The sequence below is a fragment of the Cynoglossus semilaevis genome, chromosome 2 (assembly GCF_000523025.1).
Source record: "Cynoglossus semilaevis isolate Cse_v1.0 chromosome 2, Cse_v1.0, whole genome shotgun sequence".
Taxonomy (NCBI): Eukaryota; Metazoa; Chordata; class Actinopteri; order Pleuronectiformes; family Cynoglossidae; genus Cynoglossus; species Cynoglossus semilaevis.
In genome coordinates, this window is record NC_024308.1 from 15,365,991 (window position 1) to 15,390,291 (window position 24,301).

At 36.9% G+C, this 24,301-nt stretch overlaps 1 protein-coding gene and 1 long non-coding RNA gene across 3 annotated transcripts in view; both read right to left on the reverse strand.

Annotated features, from left to right (window-relative positions):
- ryk (receptor like tyrosine kinase) overlaps positions 1 to 21,274 on the reverse strand; it is a 38,350-nt gene extending 17,076 nt beyond the window's left edge. Inside the window, exons 1-9 of one of the 2 annotated variants that reach the window (XM_008338654.3) lie at positions 20,469 to 21,261; positions 10,592 to 10,713; positions 10,411 to 10,510; positions 10,183 to 10,314; positions 9,890 to 9,952; positions 9,168 to 9,309; positions 6,417 to 6,517; positions 3,153 to 3,227; positions 2,283 to 2,408 (exon numbers count right to left, since the gene is read on the reverse strand). In XM_008338654.3, the coding sequence (XP_008336876.2) occupies positions 2,283 to 2,408; positions 3,153 to 3,227; positions 6,417 to 6,517; positions 9,168 to 9,309; positions 9,890 to 9,952; positions 10,183 to 10,314; positions 10,411 to 10,510; positions 10,592 to 10,713; positions 20,469 to 20,694 (1,087 nt within the window). In that variant the 5' untranslated portion in view covers positions 20,695 to 21,261. Of the gene's footprint in view, positions 1 to 2,282; positions 2,409 to 3,152; positions 3,228 to 6,416; positions 6,518 to 9,167; positions 9,310 to 9,889; positions 9,953 to 10,182; positions 10,315 to 10,410; positions 10,511 to 10,591; positions 10,714 to 20,468 lie in introns of both variants that reach the window. The other variant, XM_025052935.1, reaches the window with a different exon arrangement.
- A 1,636-nt stretch (positions 21,275 to 22,910) lies between these two features.
- On the reverse strand, positions 22,911 to 24,301 carry LOC107990063 (uncharacterized). The gene is made up of 3 exons (XR_001761610.2): positions 24,256 to 24,301; positions 24,143 to 24,170; positions 22,911 to 23,564 (listed from the first exon to the last, which is right to left on the reverse strand). It is a non-coding gene; the product is annotated as an uncharacterized LOC107990063 (long non-coding RNA).

Below are 24,301 nucleotides of genomic sequence, written 5' to 3' on the forward strand. Positions count from 1 at the left end.
AAAGATGTAGCTATTAATGCTTTGTTGATATAAGTAGGGATCTTTAGGTTTGGAGTTGCTGACCAGAAGCCAAATAAGACGCCAATTATTGGAATTTGTCGAGGACCCTTCGTCCCACCCAAAGTACACAGTACATGAAATATACATAAGTGAGTATGTTTATCCACCTCTCCCCTGTAATACCATTTAAGACCAAGGCTGAAGCCTCATGTTTCAAGGGATGACCGGAAAACCATAACAACAGGACAGATGTTTAAATGTCTACCTGCTTCTCTGCTGAGCCTCTGTGGACCGGCGGAGACCACACAGCTTTGTATATGGTAAGCTATACCTTTGTGTGTTAATATTTATTTTACCGTAAACTTGTTGATACATTAGTCTCCTATGCCGCTCGGTTTGGGAGACCAGAAAGAAGTCAGAAGAAAAAATGAAAGGAAAGAATCCAATAGTTCAATAGCTCAATTTATCATAGCACATCATTCATTCCATTTACATTTCATGGATTTATCCAAAGCGACTTAGCGATGTGGCTCAATTTATCATAGTACATCATTCATTCCATTTACATTTCATAGATTTATCCAAAGCGACTTAGCGATGTGGTTCCTTCGGGAATAGTTTATTTACTACTATACAAGTCACTACCGAGACATTAGGAGACTGAGCCAGCCTCCATCTTCAGTAAACGCACACACCAGTTATAACTTGGATTTGGCATTTTAAAGAAGCCGTCTAAGCCTCCTTTTAAAAGTCACAAGAAAAACTGTTTTTCTGATACGACAAGAAGGTCCCTGAAGTACCTGAACAACCGCTACCAAAAAGCTGACAGTCACACAATGCAGAAGTTGTGATTAAACATACGAGCAAACATCACGCTGCTAGCTGCCTGCCAACATCCTGACAGTAACATTGTTAAAATGCGGATACCGAGCAGGTCAATTCTTCCTGCGGGAACCATAAATGTCAGCACGAGATGAGTGGCTATATATCACCAAGTTATCGAGATATTTGTGAATGAATTGAAAAGCCGAGGAGATGCTCCAGACATGAAACTGTTCACTCTGTTAACATTGGAAAGACGTTTTTTTTTTTGTTTTTTTCCCCCCCCTTTAGTCAGAGCATCTGTGTTTGCTGTGATCACAGCTGGACCGAGAACATAACTTGTGAAGGTAACCTAGTAAAATGTTTGAGCGGCTTTTAAAAACTTATGGCATTCTATTTATCCTGAGGTAACTATGACATCATTTTAACACACACACAAACACACAGGCTGTGTGTGTGTGTTTACTAGCAGATGATAGCAGACATCTGTCAATCAATATTATGTTTTTGGCTCTTTAAAGTATAGATACAGATTATTTATGTACACCGTCAGGCGTCACTGAGACAACGTCAGAATCAACAAATATCGCGGAGAATCTTGATTTTATCGTCCCATTTTTCTGAACAGACAGCATTTACCGCCTCATTATTGCGGCCAAACTCCTCGTCAGCGGAGCGGGTTTTAAAGGCATCTAGAGTGTATGCACACCCATGTACTTCTATCTAATTAAAACCACAGCCAAATATTTACAACACTCCTAAAAATTTAATTTTGGACCTAAGTGGAAACAGAGAATTCCTCCACTTTTACTTGTGAGGATAAAACCAATACACTTTCTTTGCACATGCTTTATGTGCAAAGAAATATTGAATTTCTATGGAGGTAATTCTGAGAGCATGTTTTACATTAGACCTTGGCTGGGAGGAGCCTGTCACACAGCGACCGAGCTGAGACAGCACAGTAGGAGGAAAAATAATAATCAATCCAATATTCTGTTTAAATAAACCTACATAATTCAGATGGTGCAGTGTAGCTCACTAATGGCTTTTCTAAAAAAAAAATGAGAAAAAAAAAAGGGAAAGAATTCAAACCTGAGCTAATGGTAGGCTTTTTAATGTACAACTTGTCTGTGTTATTTGTGTGAAATGAAGACGGGACTTTGGTTCAATCCACATCATTAGTAAACTCCATTTTCACATTCTTCATTATTTTATTCTGTGAACAAAATATAAATAATAAAATCAAAATAATGTGAATAATTCAAGAGGAAGAACCAACCATACTAATTATTATGAATTTAACCACTTGTAAGAACTGCTTTTATTGGCCCTAAAAAAGCCAATTTGATATTTACAAAACCACGTTCCAACATACAGTAGATGATGACTTGTGTTTTTTTTTTTTAACACATTCTTAATTGAAGTTTCTTTGTTTTTTTATGACAAAAGCAAAGCAATACCTTCTTGTAAGACATCCATGAGGGTAACTCTCTCCCTTGAGATGGCGATGTCTTTCACCTTAGCTTTGGCCTCCATGAGCGTTACACTCCTCAGGTCGTTCTTCTCTATGCGCAGAGAAGGATAGCCTTCAGAGAGGGGGGAAAAAACAAGTGTGACGTTAACACTTTAAGCACAGTGTAAATCCATAACATTACCCTGCTGGAGTGAAAACGTTTTAAAAGTTTTTTAACAATTTTAGCATCATCACAGATGAAAAAAGAAATTAAGAACGGATGGACAACATAGTCAGTTAAAAACTGACACACAAGAGCGAGTTCAACTGAAAATAAAATCTTTCTGGTATCACACATACTGTATATATAAACGTGTAATCACAGCAAAATACTACAAGGTATAAACCAGTAAACCAGGACCAATGTGTCATTAATTAACCATTTACCTGAGAGCCCAGCATTTCACCCCCTTGGTTTAATGTTAGGTGGAACTATATCAAATATAAATTATATGCATTCTTTCACTAAGATCAGATGAAGCACAAAATTATGTTTTTAATTAATTAATTATTTTAAATGAATTTTCTTGGTTTTATTTTAAAATACTATAATAATAACTTTTCATCCTCACACACCCTTTATGAAACAGTTACATTCATTATTACGCAGGACAATGCTGCCCCCTACAGAGCAAAGTAAAAGCAGTTTTAGTTTTCAGCAATGACCCATGTACTTTGAATTTTTTTTAAAAATGTGTAAACTAGTAAGCTAGCCATCTCCTTGTTTACGTGTTTACAGTTTTCAAGCATGCGTCACAAAACACAAGTGATACAGAAGGAAAACATGGGTGGACGGTTGTGCTGGAGTGAAACTTACTTTTCGTTTCATGAGGGGTATTTTGGAAGGAGGAGGCAGCAAGCTGGAGGATGGGTGCAGAACCAGGGTGATTGTCTGATGACGGAAGGAGCAGAGAAGCAGAAAGCACAGGGTGGAAGACAGTCAGTGGTGTTTTAAAAGACAGGTCGACTAAGCTATGTACATGTACTGTACATATTGTGTAGCGAGTGTAGCTGTAGACTTTCCCTAAGAACACGACCCAATAAACTAGGTGAGCATGCCAAATCTGGAGTTTAAATGAAAGGCGTTGTAAATATTCAAATCAATACAAGTCAATAATACAACATACTGTAAAAAAAAAATATATTAAACCCCTGAATAGACAAGGATGACATGCGAGATACTTCCACAAGAGGGCGCCAATTGTCCCTAATTTTCTTACTCGACTTTTAAATAAAATTATGCAAAGTAGCTGGTAATTTATGAACGATAAATGTCATACGAAACAGCTGCAGTATGAGAACCAATAGCAGGCATCCTAGGAATTGTGGAAGCACTTTAAACTATTGGAAATGTAACACATTTTTACATACTATTTGTGATCTTACTTTACCCTGCATGCAAAAATGACATTTTTCACAAAACATTTTGCATTTAACCCTTCCATAAAGCAAGATATCTTTCTGTGAAGAGGTGGCCAGAGGACAAGATACTATTGTAACCTATGAATAAATATATTTTATTAACAATTTCATATACCCTAGAATTGATGCATCAAGAAGAAAAGTCTATCATCTGGTCAGGGTGAGACAAATTTAGAAATCTTACAGCGTAGAGATGTCGCCTTTTTTTAACAGAAATATGGGGAAGTTAAAATGCCCTAAAAACACCTTTTCCCACGGCGAAATGCTGAAGTTAGAGCATATGTTGTGGAGGTGCTTCAGAACTGGGAATTTTATAAGAATATGGAAAGTACTGTAAAGGAAAAAGATATGTGCTGAAGCCAGAGCAAGAGGACAAAAGACATTCTGTGTTACAGATGAGACACAGGAGGAACAGCAAGGGTGATTCACGTATGCACATTGTTGTCTGTTAGCACTGTTATGCAGCTGTGCTAGTGTTAGCATCGGAGGGCGTAAACAGCTGTGGTGATTCCTGCTACAAAACCCTCTTTGTAGGTAAAGGAGTGCACGAATGACAAGTCAGGGATGATGTATGACACGCCTTCGAGAGCAGCATGTAATTTGGACATGGACATGTAGCTTGCGGCTAGTTAGCCTAATGCAGCTTGTGTTGACTTGTTGCTACTAGTTAATAGTTCTATTATCCTTTACTTCGTGTGGGATGAACCTGGCATTTGAGAGGAACACACAAAGGTTCTGAGGTTTTAAGCACTGTTTTCTGAGCCTGTTTAGTGACCTGTGTCCTTTAGGGTTCTTCAGTATGTAAGCCTGTTTAGTGACCTGTGTCCATTAGGGTTCTTCAGTATGTAGGGCCTACACCCTGGAATTCAAGTTAATCTTTCGACCACCATAGAGAAAGCAGTGATATTTTAACTGTGGTACAGGAGTCCTGCAGACTTACTGCAAGAGAAATTTTAGACTTCAAGACTTTTTTGATGTCTCTCAGATGTAACATTAAGACCAGCAATAAATTAAGTAGAATTTTATTAGTTTAAATTTCAACAGCTATGTTTTAATAAAGTAGGCTTTACCCATGGGCTTTATCAGTGATGATGCATTGTGTTGATGAACATATTGAGGGAGAGGGTTACAATACAAATACATACACGATCAAGCATACGCACTGGGAAAGGCATTACAAAAATCTGAATTGCATTTGTTTGGAGTAAACAAAAAATTATTTTGTTTTTTTAGAAAACATATATCATCAAGAGAAATATTCAAAAAGGGCTGCAGCCCACCCCATTCCAGGAGAATGAGGGCCACATCCTGGACAATTCACCTGTCCATTACAGGGCCATATTATTATATTGATATTTATTATTATTATGAGAGGAGTTAGGTTTATTATAGTAGTAAATATGTTATTATCCACTATTTCTATAATACACCTGGGTCTACTGTTTTATGAATATTTTATTCTGAAAAAGTTTATCCATTACCACATACAGTACTCTGGATCTGCATTTCTACCTTTTCACCACACGTGGGCAGTGTTACATTAGGTAAGATATGAACTCGAGTTCTACAAAGGACATGTCAACAAGTGCAAATGAAATATTATGTAAATGGTAAAATCATATATTTCTCATATTTTGTTTATTATGTTTACAATGCAATGAAATTTATGGATTGTTCCAAGCTCAAGGACGGTCCAAAAAGTTCAATAACACTGAGCATTACTATTATTCTGGCACATCATTGTTGGTACAGGCAGCTGTTTCAGGTCAGCCAGGTGCAACTAAATGGCTAGCTCTGTTTGACAACTGCTAAAATGACTCATCTTATTAAAATGATAGCTGGTTTGGTAAACATGGTGATGCTTTGATGATGGGAACCTTGAATATAATGTTTTCCTTGTACTGTGCTGGGCTGTCCCTTGCACTGTGATTAAACGGCCAAATCCACATTAAACTGCAGGATAACATATCTTGTAATTACACAGTGAATGGCAGCCAAAAATATGCAGCTGAGTGAAGGAAAACACTGCTACCTTATACAAACAGACCCTATTGCGACAGAGGTTCATAGTCTGCAGTGTCACTATCACACTGGCTATAATTATATAAGCTTATAAGCTGTAATCCAATGTTGTGCTCAACCTCTTCATTACAAGGATTAATTAAATTGCAATGTAAAAAAAACATAACCACATTTTAAATGTATATTTTTTTTAAGTACCATTTCTTTTACACTTTAAAATCTATGCAACAAAAGCATAAGCAAAAAACATAAACAGGACGTGACCTGTCAGTGACACCAGTATTCACTGCACAACAGCTAAAAACAGAACTGCAAAACTTCAAACACATCTGCAGTGATGCTCAATATTTATTTTCAGTACGGCAACTGAGATAAAAGATGTAGTGGAAGGAATGTGAGCAAAAACAACCAGTACCTCCGGGGAACGGTTTCAGGTCCAAAATCTGGTCAAATTAGCCTTATTCACGTTACACCATCTTTGATTCTTCTAGACTTTTCACATATTCTATGAGTCTATGTCATCAAAGTAGTCCGCCGGTAACCTAATGCACACTGTGCCCAAAGGTCTGCCACGCCGGGTTATTAATAGCCTGCTACAATTATTAGTGTCACAGACAAAGAAAGTGAAAGTTCTTACTCGTGACAGGAGCTGCATTGTTTGGGGTGTCAGCCCTCAGGTACTGCGTGGTCTGCGTGGACGGCTGAGAGAGACCCTGAGAGCTCCCCGTGTCACTCACACTGAAAAACAAACAAATACATAGTAAATAAATAACAGAAACATAATATATATAGATACATAATATATGTATTTATTTATATATAAGAAATCAAAGACTACTTAAAACTGATTCCATATATACATATATAGCTACATATAAATACATACATATATATATACATACATATATAGATATATACATACATATATACATACACATATATACATATATATATATATATATTAACTGCAATTATTTTTAACACTCTCCAATGTGGTAGCAGCAACTGGCTTGTGAAACTAAAAACGAAAGGCAGAGCTGTTTAAGAAGTTGTTGTTTCCATTTTCTGTGAGTATATCAGCCTGGTGTTCAACTAAACAGGCCCAGGAATCACACTGGGTAAGTAAAGTGTGAATGAATTTAAAAGAAAAGATTCATTACATTATATCATTACATTATTCATACACATTATATTTCATTAATCATTTTTGGGACATTCTTATTTGGTTCTGCACTATGGGATGTTTCTAATGTAAATGTAAAATATGTGTTGTGGTTAAAAGAAAAAGGCTGGGAAACATGGCTATATTTCTTTGGTATATTCATGTATATTAAGGGTTGATTCAATTGTTCATTGTTTTTATTTAATATAAGGATCAAGCGATGCTATTTTCTGTTGGCTAAATAACCACTCTCTAAAGAATGCAGTGAATTTCCCACTCTGAGGTGACAGGCAAACCAGAGAGCTTGCTGTACTCTGTCTGAAGTCTTAGAACAAATCATCAAAGCGATGTCAACCACCTAATAAACATAGTATGATCTAATGCAACCAAACAAGTCCTGCCACAGTAAAAGCACAGCAACTAAGGTTGTTGCTGGTGTGTAATTATCACATTACATTACTATGTCAACTTAATTGCACACTAATCTCTGTGGTTTAACCCTCCAAAGGACGCACTGATCTAATTTCGCATTATTATCTGATAATCTGGGTGGCTGCCTTGAGCCATCTGGAGTGAAGTGTTAATGTATAAAAGTACTGTATGGGAAACAAAAAGTGCAAGTTTCAACTTTTCTGTTGCTACAAAATGCAGTACACGTTGTATCTCTATCAAAGTTACGCTGAAATTCATGTAATGGTTTCAACTGACAAACCTACCTAACCACTCCTTAGTGACAGCAAATACTGGATAATTAACAGCTAAGCTGTTCTGTTCAACTGTACAACCCAAACAACTCTTCTCAGCCTGTATATATTTATATATTAACTGCAATTATTTTTAACACTCTCCAATGTGGTAGCAGCAACTGGCTTGTGAAACTAAAAACGAAAGGCAGAGCTGTTTAAGAAGTTGTTGTTTCCATTTTCTGTGAGTATATCAGCCTGGTGTTCAACTAAACAGGCCCAGGAATCACACTGGGTAAGTAAAGTGTGAATGAATTTAAAAGAAAAGATTCATTACATTATATCATTACATTATTCATACACATTATATTTCATTAATCATTTTTGGGACATTCTTATTTGGTTCTGCACTATGGGATGTTTCTAATGTAAATGTAAAATATGTGTTGTGGTTAAAAGAAAAAGGCTGGGAAACATGGCTATATTTCTTTGGTATATTCATGTATATTAAGGGTTGATTCAATTGTTCATTGTTTTTATTTAATATAAGGATCAAGCGATGCTATTTTCTGTTGGCTAAATAACCACTCTCTAAAGAATGCAGTGAATTTCCCACTCTGAGGTGACAGGCAAACCAGAGAGCTTGCTGTACTCTGTCTGAAGTCTTAGAACAAATCATCAAAGCGATGTCAACCACCTAATAAACATAGTATGATCTAATGCAACCAAACAAGTCCTGCCACAGTAAAAGCACAGCAACTAAGGTTGTTGCTGGTGTGTAATTATCACATTACATTACTATGTCAACTTAATTGCACACTAATCTCTGTGGTTTAACCCTCCAAAGGACGCACTGATCTAATTTCGCATTATTATCTGATAATCTGGGTGGCTGCCTTGAGCCATCTGGAGTGAAGTGTTAATGTATAAAAGTACTGTATGGGAAACAAAAAGTGCAAGTTTCAACTTTTCTGTTGCTACAAAATGCAGTACACGTTGTATCTCTATCAAAGTTACGCTGAAATTCATGTAATGGTTTCAACTGACAAACCTACCTAACCACTCCTTAGTGACAGCAAATACTGGATAATTAACAGCTAAGCTGTTCTGTTCAATTGTACAACCCAAACAACTCTTCTCAGCAGGACACTTGGTCCAGTATGAGGAAATCTTGAAGTCCTCTTCCGCATCACTGTTTGGACAAACAGTGTAATAAAAAATATTTTATATGTTTACGTTTTCGGTGTTTAGAAACCAGTATTTCTGCTTTAATTTTTACTTCCTTTAGGATGGTTTGCCAAAATTATGTAATGAGTCACTGATGGACCAGCAAAATTCTGAATCTTTTCATCACCAACTGGCCATTTTGCAGCAGATCATTTTGTGAAGCTAACATGTTGTTAGCTTGGAAGTCCTTTAAAGTGAGGCAGGAAAGCGCCATTCTCGTTATTTGTAATACATGCAAGTTAATCTAGGGGGAGCCACTACATGCATAGTCATAAACACAACATTTTTAAAACAGCCGAAAGACAAAGAGACAAACCTGTCTTCCATCTCCACTCTTTTCATGCTGTGTAGGTGGAGGATAGCCAGGATGATGGCAACCAGGAAGATGACAATGCAGCACACACTGACGCTTATATAAAACACCTGAGTGGAGCTGGTTGGACTGGTCACACCGTCTACTGTGGAATGAGTCACATGAATAATCACACAAGGATCAACAGGTCATCACTCTATTTGCTCTATCCATTCAGAAACCAATGCAACACTTTTCATGTTTTTGCCAGTACTAAAGCAGCACCGGTTGAACTTGTGTTGAACCAACGGTATAAGATTAACTGTATAAGTGCAACGAGTGCTGCGAATTGGGTTAATGGGAGCCTAAAATGGAGGCTGAGCTTAGAATTCCATGTCTGAGAGCTTTTCTCATCACTTCTCTAAAAGCCTCCTTGGGGCCCAGGTTCCTTGAGCTTACCCAAGCAGAAGGGAGATGAGCCACTAATGGTGCTTTGTTACTGGGGCAGTGGGCTCACAAAGAGAATACTTCCCAGTGAAAAAGAACACCCACTCTGCTGGTTGGGGGGCTCGGAGAGTTCATTTCAATAGCCGAGCACAACCTTTCCTCGGGTCTCTCAAATCCTATGGTTATTGGAGATTCTGTCTAATGTGCACTGCCCTGCACATCATCTTTAAACAACCGAGCTTCTGTCCTGTCGGGCCGAGAGGCCAGCTGTGATAAAGAGATGACGAAAGATTACTTACAGTCAGACCGCTGAAGTGTGGTATTGTTGAGTGTAATGGGCATCTTTGGGTCAGAATCTATTCCTGTTGGGAAAAAGTAAAACAGAAAGTAAAGCAAAAAAAACAAAACAAAACATTAATAGATACAGAGGTTGAAACATGATTGGAATATAAAAACAACCAGTTAGTTTTTAAATCTGAAAGCATCACAAATATGCATCCTATTCACTAACTTTTTTCAAAACGACACATTTGATGAGCCATTCTGTCACATGTTTTTATCTTGAGTCAGTTCTTTTATATTCCATACATACTTTTATAGCACATTTTCCTCCTCTTAAAGTTGAGCACTGTATAGTTGTTGGCACTGATGGTCAGATTTAACTGTACAGTCACAATTGCTTCTCCGTCTATCTTGCCAGAGCAAAAGAGATCCACTCTAAAAACTGAAAAAAAAAACAAAAAAACAACAAAAACTATTATTAATATAAACATCACAAACTAAAAGTAGTGTTTTGTTTTTTTGGTTTTTTTGGACTGACCAGAAGGAACGTGTGGAAGTTCCCCCTGGGTGGATATGTTGCTTCTAGGTTGGTTCATGGCAATTGGGTTCTCCACGTGAAAGCCAAGACGGTAGTCAATCTATAAACAGGCAGAGATGGAGAGTGAATCGCAATTCCACAAATAGGTGGAAGAAATGTTGTGATAAAAGATTAGACTTACTCTTGTCCTGGAATGCCATGTGAAATGTAGACTGTTGGTCTCACTCGGAACGGGCAAGGTGAAGGAGAGCGCGTAATTATTCACCGTGTCATCTCGCACATAGAAAAGCTCTGCGTCTAGACCTGTGGGAAAACAGGGGCAAATTTATTGTGATCAAAGACAATACTTTAAAAAAAAAAAAAAAAACACACACACAAACAGCAGGTCTGTAGACTGACCCTCCCCAGATTAGGGAAGCTCCACCTCAACGGACGGACAAACCACATCTGTTTGTGCTCTCACTGGACAAATTGAAGTATTCAAGACATTCAAGTGAGACGATATCTAAGAAATGGCTGCAATTTCTGCGTAGGATACAAATTTGGGCAGAACAATTCTGGAGGGCTGAAATGAAAAAACGTGGCCTCATCTACAACATTCCTGGTCTGATGAACCATTCATTCTAAATGAATGCAACACACTGAAAAAGCCCTCAGATACCGTGAAAGGTATTGTAGGAAAAAATATATCTAAACAACATCAAGTCTCAAACCACTTTTTTTTTTCTTCTGGGTTGCTTTAAAAAAAAGTCAGTCAACTATGTCAAATATGATTTGATGAAATCCCCAGACCTGGCCTTGGGGCTGTGTGATCAGTTTATGAAAAGTGTCTGCTGCAGTACTGTCTGTCTATCAGCCTAAGTATCTAGTTTAAAGAGAGGGGGCGGAATGCACTAAAGCTCCTCCAAAACCCTTGGGCTGTTTCAGAGCTCAACTACATAGACCTTTCTCACATAGACTCATTAAAACACACTCAGTCTGGGAGCAGTGGTGAGTGTGTGTGTGTGTGTAGACTGATATTTAACTGAGCCCAGAGAGAAAGATTGAAGCCTTTTTAATTCAATAATAATGCGTTTGACGTTGTTTAACGTAATAATTGTAAATTAAAGGTTGGTTCTGAACGCTGAAGTTGGTGATTCACCAAGAGAAATATGTTGCTGGAATTTTCCAAATACAACTTTCCGTGTCTTCTGAAGTTAATTTCTTCCTCATCTGGAGCAATGTTGAAAAGATAAACTTTTGTATGACTACAACGCAGACGCAACGATGCGGTTTTGTCCTGTCAAATTGACGTGTCTCAGGGTTAAGCCTGTGTGACCTCTGTGTCTCAGCATGTGGCCACATACAGCTCTATGGGTGAAATATACACTTAGTCACGCAGAACTCAAGACCAGCGTGATTACAGTTGTTCTTCATACGGCATCTTTGCCTGCTGCTCAAAATCCTACTAGTTCTTAACAGGAATGTAAAAAAAAAAAAAAAAATCACATGACCAGAGGCCAGCCAGTATACACAGACAACAGGGAGTTAGCGGTTCCTGAGGTTTAGGAAGTGGAAGCAAACCCTGCAGTTAAACGTCGGACTCAAACATTTAATGTTCTCCAAGGTGTGCCGGTAAACAACTCTTACTTGACCAAACACCAACTGTATGTTTGGTTAAAAACATACAGCAGAAGCAGAGGACAAACTCCACCCTGTAGTTTGTTTCTACAGATTCCTCTAAAAAAAAAAAAACATTATTCTTTATTTTAAAAACGTTTTAATTTCCTAATCAGACTTCGGAGGAACACGCTTGTGAATTTTTCAATATAACAGACATCATCATTCTTAATTCATTCAAGCAAGTTCATAAAAAAAGTAGTTTGATCAATTTTATAAAACAAACTTCGGAGGAACACACTTGTGAATTTTCCAATTTGATGGACATCATCATTCTTAATTCATAAGCAAGTTCATAATAAAAAGTAGTTTGATCAATTTTATAAAAATGAACCCGATGCATGTCTCTCTTTTATTTCATAATTGAAATAAAATGTCCGATTGTCACAATATTAAGTCCAGGTGGAAACCTTGTTTTTTTTTTTCTTCTTTCAATTAGCAAGTGCACAGGGCCAACATGGAGGATAGGAGACTATCTGAGCATTTCATTTTTTATTATACAGTTTTTCTGACAAACAAAATGATCTCTGCTTTGGCCCATGACAGAGAAGAGAAAAGAAGAAAAGATGACACTGACCAGGTGGCAAGTTCCAGGACAGATTTAACAAAGAGCCTCTTGTGTCAACACTTTACCTCCTAAAGATTCCATCTCTCAGCCCTTTATGAGATAATGGTGCTCTAAAATTGTATGAAGAGTAATCGCATCAAATAACCAAGGATTTCTAGGTTAAGAATACCTTAGAGCATACGTGTCAAACCCAAGGCCCGGGGGCCAAATGCGGCCCACCAAGCTGTTTTGTGTGGCCCGCAGCTTAAAAAGCATTTGGTAAAGTCCATGCAGCAGAGTTTCTTAACCTGAGAAATTAAAGTTTTTATAAACAATCAAATAATAATCATGAAATTTTCAAAATAAAACATATTTTAGCCTCTATACCGTTAGTATAAAAGTCTGAATGACTGATTATTTTAAAATTAGATTTTCTAATGACCTATGGACCGGTACTGGTCCGTGGACCGGGGGTTGGCGACCCCTGATCTACACAGTGAATTGTTGTTGTGGCTGGAATAAACACAACTTTGGTCAACTATTTTGAGATTGCAGAAACGAACAGCGACAAAAATGGGATATTATAATGTCAGTAAGAGCTCTTTGAAATATTATGGCACTCGGCAACCTTTGTGGTCTTGAAAATAAACAACTTCTTTTAAAATCCAGAAGCTATGGAAATCACTTCCAATTACATCAATTAGAAGTGTAGAAATGTAAGTAAAAAGCCAGGCTTAGTGATGAACAAGAAAACTTGCAAAAACAAAACAGAACTAACACAAGTAAAATTAACTTTAAAGTACAGTTGCTCAGCACTGGATATATATATATATATATATAAAAAACACACATCAATGGCCTGTTTCGGGAGCCTTTTCTGACTGACTTCAAAGAAACTTCCCATCAGTTCTCTCTTTTATTTCATGATGTGCCTTAGGGGCAGACATGGATGAGGGGAGGCTCAGGAATCTGAGACAGGCTCTCTTGTTGGTGTCAAAGGCTTACTTAAAGGGGTACCATGGTTCAATTAACAAATATCAATCGCCCTGTGCAAAAGGTCATATATCATTTTTAGTTTACCTTAGTAAATATTATTATACATAACAGCTCCCATTTTTAAAATGGCAAAGCAAGGAACAGTTTTGACTTCCATCGACATTAGTGTTGTAGTCAACATTTTTTCATTCATTATGACAACAAAAATAAATTTAAGGGATGTAAGAAATATCGAAATGATCATAGGATCGCTACATAAGTCAACTCCATAAATGCATTCTCTGGCTCCTGACTGTAAACTAAATTATTACAAATTCTTAATTATTTCCTTAATTGTAATCTGGCTATAATTCTAATCCTATTTCCAACTGAAATCTGGAACTTTAATTACCCTCTTACTCAGTAGAACAGAAAAGGTCGCTACATGGTTACACACACATCCACATACACACCCACATTCAATTGTATTGCTATTTTGCTAAACTTAACCTAAACTTAGCTTGAATGCAACTCAAATCTTTAGTTTAAATTGAACCAGAAAGTAATTTCAGCCTCACTGTGTCCAATGTTTTTGTTTCCCTAGAGAAAAGACCTATGGATCAGTAAGGTGGTTGTTTTGGTGTATTTATTTCATTTATGATGATTTCATTTATGTTTTAATCCTTTTAAAACCTTTATTTACTTATGTTTTAATCCTTTTAAAACCTTTAGTTGAAGCAGTTAGACCTCTGATGTTGAAGGGCCTGACCTACTGAATCAAAGAATCTTCAGAAAGTGGTTTAAAGGAAATTAAAAAATGCTACCAATAAATTCTAAATTTCCAGAGACCTTTTCCAAAGCTCCTGCTTTCCCTTTTAGCTTATTGAGAAAGGGAGAAAGTCCAGTTATCTAACTTGGTTCCGCGCAATATATAAACATTTTACGTACTATTCACGTGTCATTTGCATTATGGCATGTTTGGTTTTTATAAAGCACGTAGGTCGTTCTCTGCCCAGATGCCTAGCCAAGAGGGGAAATGACTGCATCGAAGAAAGGTAAAACAGAAAATATTTTGACACAGTTTTGACAATGATCTCTGGATAGTGCACCAGTACAGTCACGTGGGATTTTCCATGTGTAATCTTCCACGTAGTGCTGTTGTTAAAAACACGTTCTGCCCATACTTTTGAATGGAAGCTGATTGTTCTATGCACAAGTCAAATTTGGGTGTCAATGATTGTATGGACGTGCTTTTACAGAAAAACAAAAGAACTGAAAAGATAAACAAAAAGGAGACTTAAGAACAGGCTTTCCTACTGCTAACTTTCCACAAAGAAACATTCTCCAGAGTGATGTGTTAGGGAACCAGACCAATGGGGATTCTACCATGGAAAATTGGCCTACAACAGGACATTACAGAAGACAGCAGACTGGCATCAAGTAAAGAGAAAAACATGATCACGAGTCACAATACCGAAAGGAACAGACATAATAAAAAGTGGTTGAAGGCAGAAACTAAAGGACGTAGGGTTATATAAACACTGGGATTAAATACTTGCATTCAGTTAATTACAAAAGATTTCTAAAGCTCCGTGAAGAACTAAAAATTAAAGGTAGTACAGAGTGTTCCTCGTGAAAAATCCAATAACTCATATTACACGCTCTGCACATGCTGAATGGTTCATCTGTTGTACATCCTTCCATGACTGAGTACAATATTTGCCATGAGGCAGGTGGATGTTTGTGTTTCACACCTGTTTATATTTATAACTTCTTCCAAAACTATGGTGAATCCGTTGTTCGCAACAATACTAATCAGTAGTAATCTGCAGTCCGTGGCAATCCCAGGACAAGACTGTGGGGAGATTAAAAATAATAATAATATTAATAATAAAAACACTCTACACCAAAAACAAAATCATTAAAAAAAATTCAGTCCTGCAACAAGTAAACCAATTGAGATTCTGATCAAAATCTCTCTCTCTTTCTGAAAAGCAGATGTGGGATTAGAATCTAGGGTTATGGAAGAGTTGGGAAAAAGTACAGTTCATTAGGATCTACAATGTACTGAGGATATTAGACAAAATCGTTGTGGAATTTCCCATATACAGTAATTATTTCTGTAGTAATTTCTGTAGTAAGGCAAAGATGCTAGTTAAAAACAACAACAACAAAGAAAGACGTAATTCACAACCTATTAGTTTAATGTTCCTTAACTTTGACATGAATGAAGTGTAGCCTATCAGCACCTCACTTCTGGTTCTCGTAAACGAATCAAAACAAAAGCTTTAATCACACAGTAAAATAACTAAGATGCCTCTGTCCCCTCAGCCTTAAAGCAAAAGAAGCACTTATTTCACAACGAATATGCAAACACTACGTTAATTTAAAAAACAGCTCCATTCTATGCATGTCTCTTAACCTCTTGAGAGTTGCAATGTGTGGTAAAGTTATCAAACTGAAAGAATCCATCCACTTTTGGGACCACACAGAGGAATGAGCCACTCACCTGTTTTTACTATTACTAATAAGTCTTTGATGATTTATGGCTAAATACATTTCCTACCCCTCTGTGGTCAGAACTTTTTAACAGAGACCGTTTATCTCTTACAGTAAGAGGAGATTAAGACACTTGATATGAAGCTCCCCACTTGAAAGAATCAGAGATTTTAAAGATAATTTCCAATGTAAATAATAATAATAACTGATTGAAAAAAATATCAGGATGTAGCAGAACTGGAGTAAAATTAATATTTTGAATTTTTCAGTGAAGCTGGAAGCTGCTGCAGAGCTTAAAATCGCACAGGTGCCACTGAGATGACGGAATTAAAAATCATGTGCGTTTGATGCGTTTTATACGAACAATATAATAAAACACAAATTAAACATTTACAAAGATTTAAATAGACCAATACACCTTTAATTTCCCAAAATGTTATATCAGCTGACATATCATCAAGGTTTATACAGTCAGAGGTAAGTACTTAACTACTGTTCCCGTTCAATTCTGAAAAATGCCACATACTCTATATATATGTACTGCTCAAAACATGATCCATATTTATATATAGAAATTGGCATAGCCAACATGACATTGAAGTATATGTAAAATATATTACAGACTACAGACTACACTATTTTGCCGCTGCAGGTTTACAGACATTAGTGACAAAAAAAGTCAATAATCTTTTCTTTTATTTTGAATGAAAGCAGATTAACAGGGTAATATTATTATTAGGTTTCCCCACTGTTACTCGGGAATGGTGACTCACTGGCACAAGACACAGGGTTCACATATTTGGAACACATGCTGCCTTCACATGCTGCCATGTTTAGTCTGTGCCTGATATTCAAAACTTCCGTCCTCTATGTTTAAACTTTGGGATTATTAGATGTGACGGAAATGGAAGACACACGATATATAAACTAATGACATATTTTGTTTACAGGTTTCAATCTTATAATACCTGTAAAAACATTTACATTTAGTTTACGTTATCTTTTTTCTGTTACATTTTTATTTTTGCACAATGATCACATGCTTACAAACGAATTCTACACACCTGCTAAGCCACAGTTTATGAACTGCATCACTAGGCCTCACTGCTTTTATGTCTATCTCTAACTGGTCAAAACAGGTTAAATTCCATTTTTTTCTCTAATCAAATTAATTTGCCATGTTATGAGGACGAGTGGAAAAAAAATCATGAATCTGTACTGAGATTCTGCAGGAGCTATTACACACTTTGGAGCCTATTTTCTCCTCCTTTAAACAGCCCTAGTAGGACAGCGTGGTGGTTTATGACACATACAAGCTTTTGGTTCCAAACACAGTTGTCAAACATAAAGAGAATTCTCCATATGACTAAATGATTAACTACAGAAGGATGGAAAACCCGAGGAAAAAAAGAAACAGACTGAACTACAATTTATTACCAGAAGAGAGAGAGGGGTAACTGAAATGTTTCTCACAGCAGAGTGACTAATACAACTGACACCACCAGTCAAAAACACACTTGTATTATGCATGTATCATTGTATTAAACACTTTGATGTACATGCTGATAAAAACTACCACAGACAAACACGTTTTTCTGATGGTTGCCTATGAAGGCCTTGACAGCGCTAATGCTTTTTCCAGATAAAATGCAACGCAACATACACGGTCCGCACCACAAACCCACTCAGGGTGAAGAAACGCTGCCTGTAGCTCTGATAACAACACATTAGTATGGCACTACTCAGACAGACCTATACAAAGTCACATTGACTTTGGTGATGAATTCTCTTTCCACCAAGATCTTTTATGGCTGTAGGAAAGTCTGACTGTTGCTCAAAGAATTTCCAGAACAAGCAGAAGACATAATGGTTTGATCACTACCTCTGAATCTCTACTCATACACATCCTCCCATCATGCATCAGAACCATCAGGAAGGATGGTTGTGAAAGACAGACGTCCCGGGACAACTGGACCTAGACTGACACCACGCCATGAGTACAAAAAACGATGAATTATTTTTTAATTGATAATCAGTTCCATAAATACTAACTATAACTATAAAAAAAGCTGGATTTGCTTCCAGACTGATTTTTCACTATATCTTTTGTCTTATTACCAATTAACAGGCAAATATTGATGGCGTTTGCTGACTATCTGCTCTGAGATGAGGGTCTGGAAAGGGTTTCTTCCCCTTACAAAGACTCGGCGCATTAGCATCTCTGCACTTTCGTTTTTGGCAAGATCGTCACATAGTAAATGACTGGTGTTCATAACTGCACCCTCAACAAATCTTTGGTAAACCCCAAATTAGCATCTTTACAGCAGTTGAGTGTTGTCAGTTTTTTCTAGGAATTCCATGTGGTTTCTAAATGTATAGACGGGTCAATTCCTGGTTATGGAGACACATATTTTAAGAGACAGTGATAACACTTCTGGTTGTTATGATGGATGTAATTACTATAGAAGAGACTGGAACTGAAAGAGTCTTAATCCTTGTGTTCTTAAAGGTTGCAATAATGCGACTTTCTCAGTCCTCATACTTATACCTGGGCTTTGTGTATCAGCCAAAACTCAATATTGACGCGATACCATTGTTGGTATCAAAAATAAAACACAACACAGCTTGACATAAACATTTTTAAACATTGTTAAATAAAATGTAACAACTGGAGACAAACATGTTTCAACACAGTATGGGGCAAAACCTGTTCTTAAGACAAATGGAGGATAAGGGTCATTAAATTAAATACTGTTATATGTTAAATAGTTACCCGTTACAGAATCTTCATCATGAGGTAACACACTTTTTAGCAACAAAAGACGAATTTCCATTCTGGAGCAATAACACTGACTTTTTTCAAATGATGTTTTTCATCATGGACCTCAGAGCATGTGCACAACAACATGACCTCATCTCTTTTTATTAATCCTCCAGGCTACTCCTTTTTCATCAGTCAATTATTAGTAAAGTCTCACCACACAAAGGGCATAGTAAGGACATCTTGTGCTGTGCAGTAAACATTGTATATTTTATGTGTGTATCTATTGAAATGCTGCAAAAAAAATTATTAGCAAACAATAACCTACAACTGTTTTTAAATGAGTTTGTTTAAGTATGATAAATATACAGGTCCCATTTTTATTATAGTCGCACTTCGATCAGGTTTCACCCTGGCACCACCTTTCATGGGTGGTTGCAACTTGTGCAGGTAATCTGCTCAGTGATATTGACAGTTTTTCCATCAGGGCTGGAGTCGTCATACATCTGGAATCAAACCATCAAAGTATGCTGTAGCACAAATATTGTCTGAGTAAATCCCAGTTACCTTTTCAGTTTACATTTGTGAGGAAATAACTCAAAGTGCATTTAGGTCCACTTGTTTACTTTTAACATGGACAATGACGCAAATGTCCTATAAAAAGCCGTTATTGTACACAGCATCCATGACCTTCTGCTGCAGAAACTGCTCTCACCAGCAGTGTGCTAAAAAAGAGCTGACGCAGTGGCATCATCAGCCAGGAAGCAACATCATTTTTCTGCAATTTAGTGTCTCTGTAAGTCCTCAATGTTTTAATGTTGTAAATGGTCCCATTGTATAACAAATTTTTTTGTACCTCTTTGTCTTTCTCGGTGGTAGTGACATAGCTCTCGACTGTTTAAATTGACATGCAAATGTTGACGACATGACCTAAGCAGACTAACAACAGTGAGGGTCTTCAATAAAGTTGTTGTCAATGGAACAACAACAACCTCATTTTCATTTGGACATGTCCATGGTTAGCATGGCACTCACCAAAACTGATAGTTATGGGAGATGCTGTATATCTAATAGCATTCTGCTTTAATACACCTGTTTCTCTGTTTAGAAAGATAGAAGGCACCCTTTACCTCTATAAACAGGTACACCTGAGTTCTGTGCAAATACACAAACAAGGATAAAACTGACCTTAGTTAGTTTGTATCACAACAACCTAGAGCCCCAGCAGCTATTTGATTAATCGATTACAAATGAACTCCTACATTAATAAAATATAACTATACGTTTTAGGAATAAATAATTGTTTTAAATCTGTTGTTAAAGCTTATAAAATTATGTTGTTATACTTGTACTTTTCTACAACATGAAAACTGAACCTAATATTAGTCAAAACTAATCATTAGAGGTCATAGTGACTGTGACGTGTTTTATTTTTTTGACATTTTATAAAACAAATGTTCGTCAAATATGGAAAAGTAACTAATTTTTTTTTTTGACGTTTTATAAAATGAAATGTTCGTCAAATATGGAAAAGTAACTTGGTCAATCAATTATTAAAAATGTTAGTTGGCTGACGTCTTTCAAAACACCCCCTCCCCAATTCCCATAGTTTCTTACCAAGGAGCTTCTTCACTTCCTCCACATTCATATAAACGTTGATACCAGGGCGGTTGTTGCCGTTGACGCCTGTGGTGCTGCTCGGGCTGGCAGGGCTGGCCAGGCACCCAGCCCCCTCCAGCAGGAACAGCAGGAGGATGAAAAAGTCCTCTAACTTCCACGACAACCAGTTTTGCCAAACTCGGGACACCGACGGGCTGCAAGAGCCTCGGCTCAAGCCCAACATAGCAGGGCTGCTCTGGGCTGGCAGTTGTTCTCACTCTTCCACGACGCCTCAACAGTTTTTTCATCCGTATCTAAAGTAAATTCCAGGAGGCAACATTACGAGTTATTGTACCGCCGCTTAAAGCATAAAGTCTTGTAATAAGTCGTCCGTTATGGTTGTTTGGTACTATCCGATGTAGGCTAAGTTAGCCGGGCTAACTTTTGCTCGGGTCGTGCTATCCGTCTGCGGTCACACAGACGTTCAGTGCCAGATTTACCACGTATTCCTGAGCCCATAAAATACACACCAGTTAAAGCAACATAGATGGGTTTTGAAGTGAGCTAAAGTGAAATACGTCCAAACAAATAGTGTTTCCTTGAATGGTAAAGTAGCTAAAACATCCAGCTCTCTTCCTCCATAATCTCTCGTCCCGCTGCTTTTCCTCACTATCTCAATTTTCACTCGGAGCTCAAGGGGGCGGGGCCAATACTGCTCCAGACTGGAGCACTGGTGCTGCGTTCAAGGACACGTTCTCGTTTTCCTCGATTGCATGATCCACTCTGGTGTTTCCTAATCTGTATTATAACTAATGCAATTAAGATAACTCCAATTAAAAATCGTATACTTTAAGACGTAATAAATTATCTTCACACTTTTGTGACTATATTAGTTGACTAAGCTTACTTGTAAGTATTGGGGGCTCATTACTTAAATTGTGTTTAAATTGTGTGAATAAAAACACATCATAACTAATGATTTTGTCGCAAAGATTGTTCTGAATTGTGTTGGAAACTTTTATCTAAAAACTCGTTACCAGTAAGAAATAAGTTAATGAGCATATAAAATATATTAATAATTAAATAACTGACAACAGCTTTGCAACCTGAAGAAAGATGACACGTTCTAGAAGCATCTAATTTGTTCAAATAAAACTAGGTGTGGCCATAGGGATTAGTTGTAGAAAGAAAGGAGAGGCATACACATTACAACCCAGTACATATGACTTTCACAATAAATCCAAGAGGTGGGAATTTGATATAAAGGGGACTCTGCGACGACCGATTTTTTCTTCTTCTCTACTGTAGACCCAAAAAATGAATTCAACTATATATTTGTATATCTCTACAGAGGAATAATCACTTTTTTATATCTATTTGTTGTTTATATTAATATCTGCAGTACATCTATACACAATTCAAGTTTTTATTAAAACTGTATTTTCCTTCTAAATAATAATTTTCAACAATACTGTATTGAAATATTTCGATAACTAAGTGTAGCTTCTTAGTTTTTACTATTTTGTGAAAACCAAGCTACACAAAATACTAAATTGGATATTTTCCGAGGGTGCCCAAAGGCAACGCAAAACGTAATTGCATGAGCAATTCGAGAAAAATGTTAAAGTGCTTATGTTGATTTAATTCTGACTAAAAAAGTCTATTTATAATCTCAATTTCAGGAGGACAAGAATTAGAATACCTTACATTTTCATTAATTAACATGGGTTTATATCTTATTTATACCAACCACTGTAAAAAGTTATTGTTTCAAAGATGACTGACTTTCAGCTTCGACAGGAAGACCCAATAATGCACTGCCCGATGTCAGCGATAAAAATAATTTTATAGGTGCCACGAAATAAGATGACTGACTTTCAGCTTCGAAAAATAATTTTATAGGTGCCACGAAATTTTTTATTTGTAATGCTCAGACATGTCAAATGTTCATTTTAGGCTCCATCAAGCTGTCTCTCATTTTTAAATAAAAGCATAGGTGGTCTTTTTTCTTTTTCTTTTTTGCTTCTTCTTGGCTTTATGCTGTGCAATGCACTTTCCAGCAACACAAATAATAAAAATAAAACTTACCAGGCATGTAACTTATCCCTTTGGGACTTGAAGTAGTATTTGCATATTTATTTATCCATGTATTTATGTTTTTGCATTATTAAAGATCGTCAATTTAAAAGTCTATTGTTTGTTTTAATTTGATCTATTGTCTGTATTCAGTATGGCTTTGCCCATATTTTAAATTGCCTTTGAATTATTTAATTATTGTGTTTGAAACAAACAACAACAAAATAAAAGCACTGGTGATATACGTTACTGTTAAATCCTGCAGTATATATCGGTGTGTACTTATTTAGTGAATTCTGTGGTAACTTGTATATCAGTAAATTCTGCAGTGATACAGAATATCGCTTCCTCTGATTCTTCCAAAAAACATTACAGCACAAGGTGTCGATTTTAACATTTTATTATTAAAATATTCACCTACAAAATAGTCTATAAACACTATTTACAGAGTAGCGACACTGACGCCTGCCAAGATGGAGATGATAAGATATATATTTATATATATATACATAAAATACTGTGAACCAATCAGAACAAAGAGATGAATTCCTCAGGTGAGAGAAAAAAAAACAAAAAAAAAAAACACCATCATATTTGTAAAGATTTCCGTAGATCTGGGGACTTTACAGTGAGTTCCCTGAGGGTCAAACATGCAGCTCAAACAGGAGCTTCAAAAATGAGAAAGAAAAAAAAAAAAAAACAACCCTCAAAATATGTCAGTATTAACATGGAAGTGAGGTACTGTATGTTATTCTCTGATGCGCCGTAGTGTAGTGCTTAACATGGACATTGGCATACACTCATCGTACTTAAAAATCAGCCATCAGTCATGACAAAGATTACTGATTTTGACCTGTCTTGTCTTGGTGAAGTGTGGAGCCCACAGTGCCAGTCCTCTAAAAAAAAATACGACCACCTGTGTCTAGGACATTAATGTGCGTTTCTCAGCACCAATAAAAGCACAAAAACGTAGTTTTTACTTGAACACCAATAATGAATTAGGGATGTTTTTCACATGATGGTTAGAATCCACTTGCTCTGTAAAACAAGAACAGAGAACCAAGTCAAAGGAATGGTTGAACATCGAGGTTTCTGCTTCAGTAGTAGTAGATGTATTTAGGCCAAATCATTGAAATACAGGAGGTCCTCGGTTTTTACAGAATCCTCAACCTATGGCAGTACTTTTCAAATAGCGGGGCGGGCCCCCCTGGGGGAACCGCGATGAGGTGCCGGGGGGTCGTGAGGGTCTTCCAATGAAAAATGGCATCCTGGACATAAGTGTACCACTGCTGTAATGCTTGAATGATAACAATCCTCCAGTCACTAGGTGGCAGCAACTCATACAGTGGTTTGTACAGATAAAAATATACATGTTATCAGGTTCTCAATAGTATTTCAATTTGTGGGGATGTGGGTCCGAGGATGGGGAGTGAAAACATTTCTGTCCACAAGGGAGGCATGACAGAAAATAATTGTGACAATGACTTATGTACAGTATTTCCGATTTACGGCGAAAATCGAGTTACGTCTCACCATAGTAAGGGAATTCCGACGTAAGTTGAGGACCCCCTGTACTAAGAAAACCATTGCGTTAATATACTTTAAAGGAAACAAACCTTCACTATCATCTGTGTTTTCTTCTGTCTGAAAAAGAAATAAAATACCAATGTGTCAAAATAAGGACTTAAGAAAATATTTTCTCAATGATGTGTTTTCTGTCTCAACTTACTCTGAATTTTCTTAGCAACCACCGGATTACACGTCTCTCGGTAACA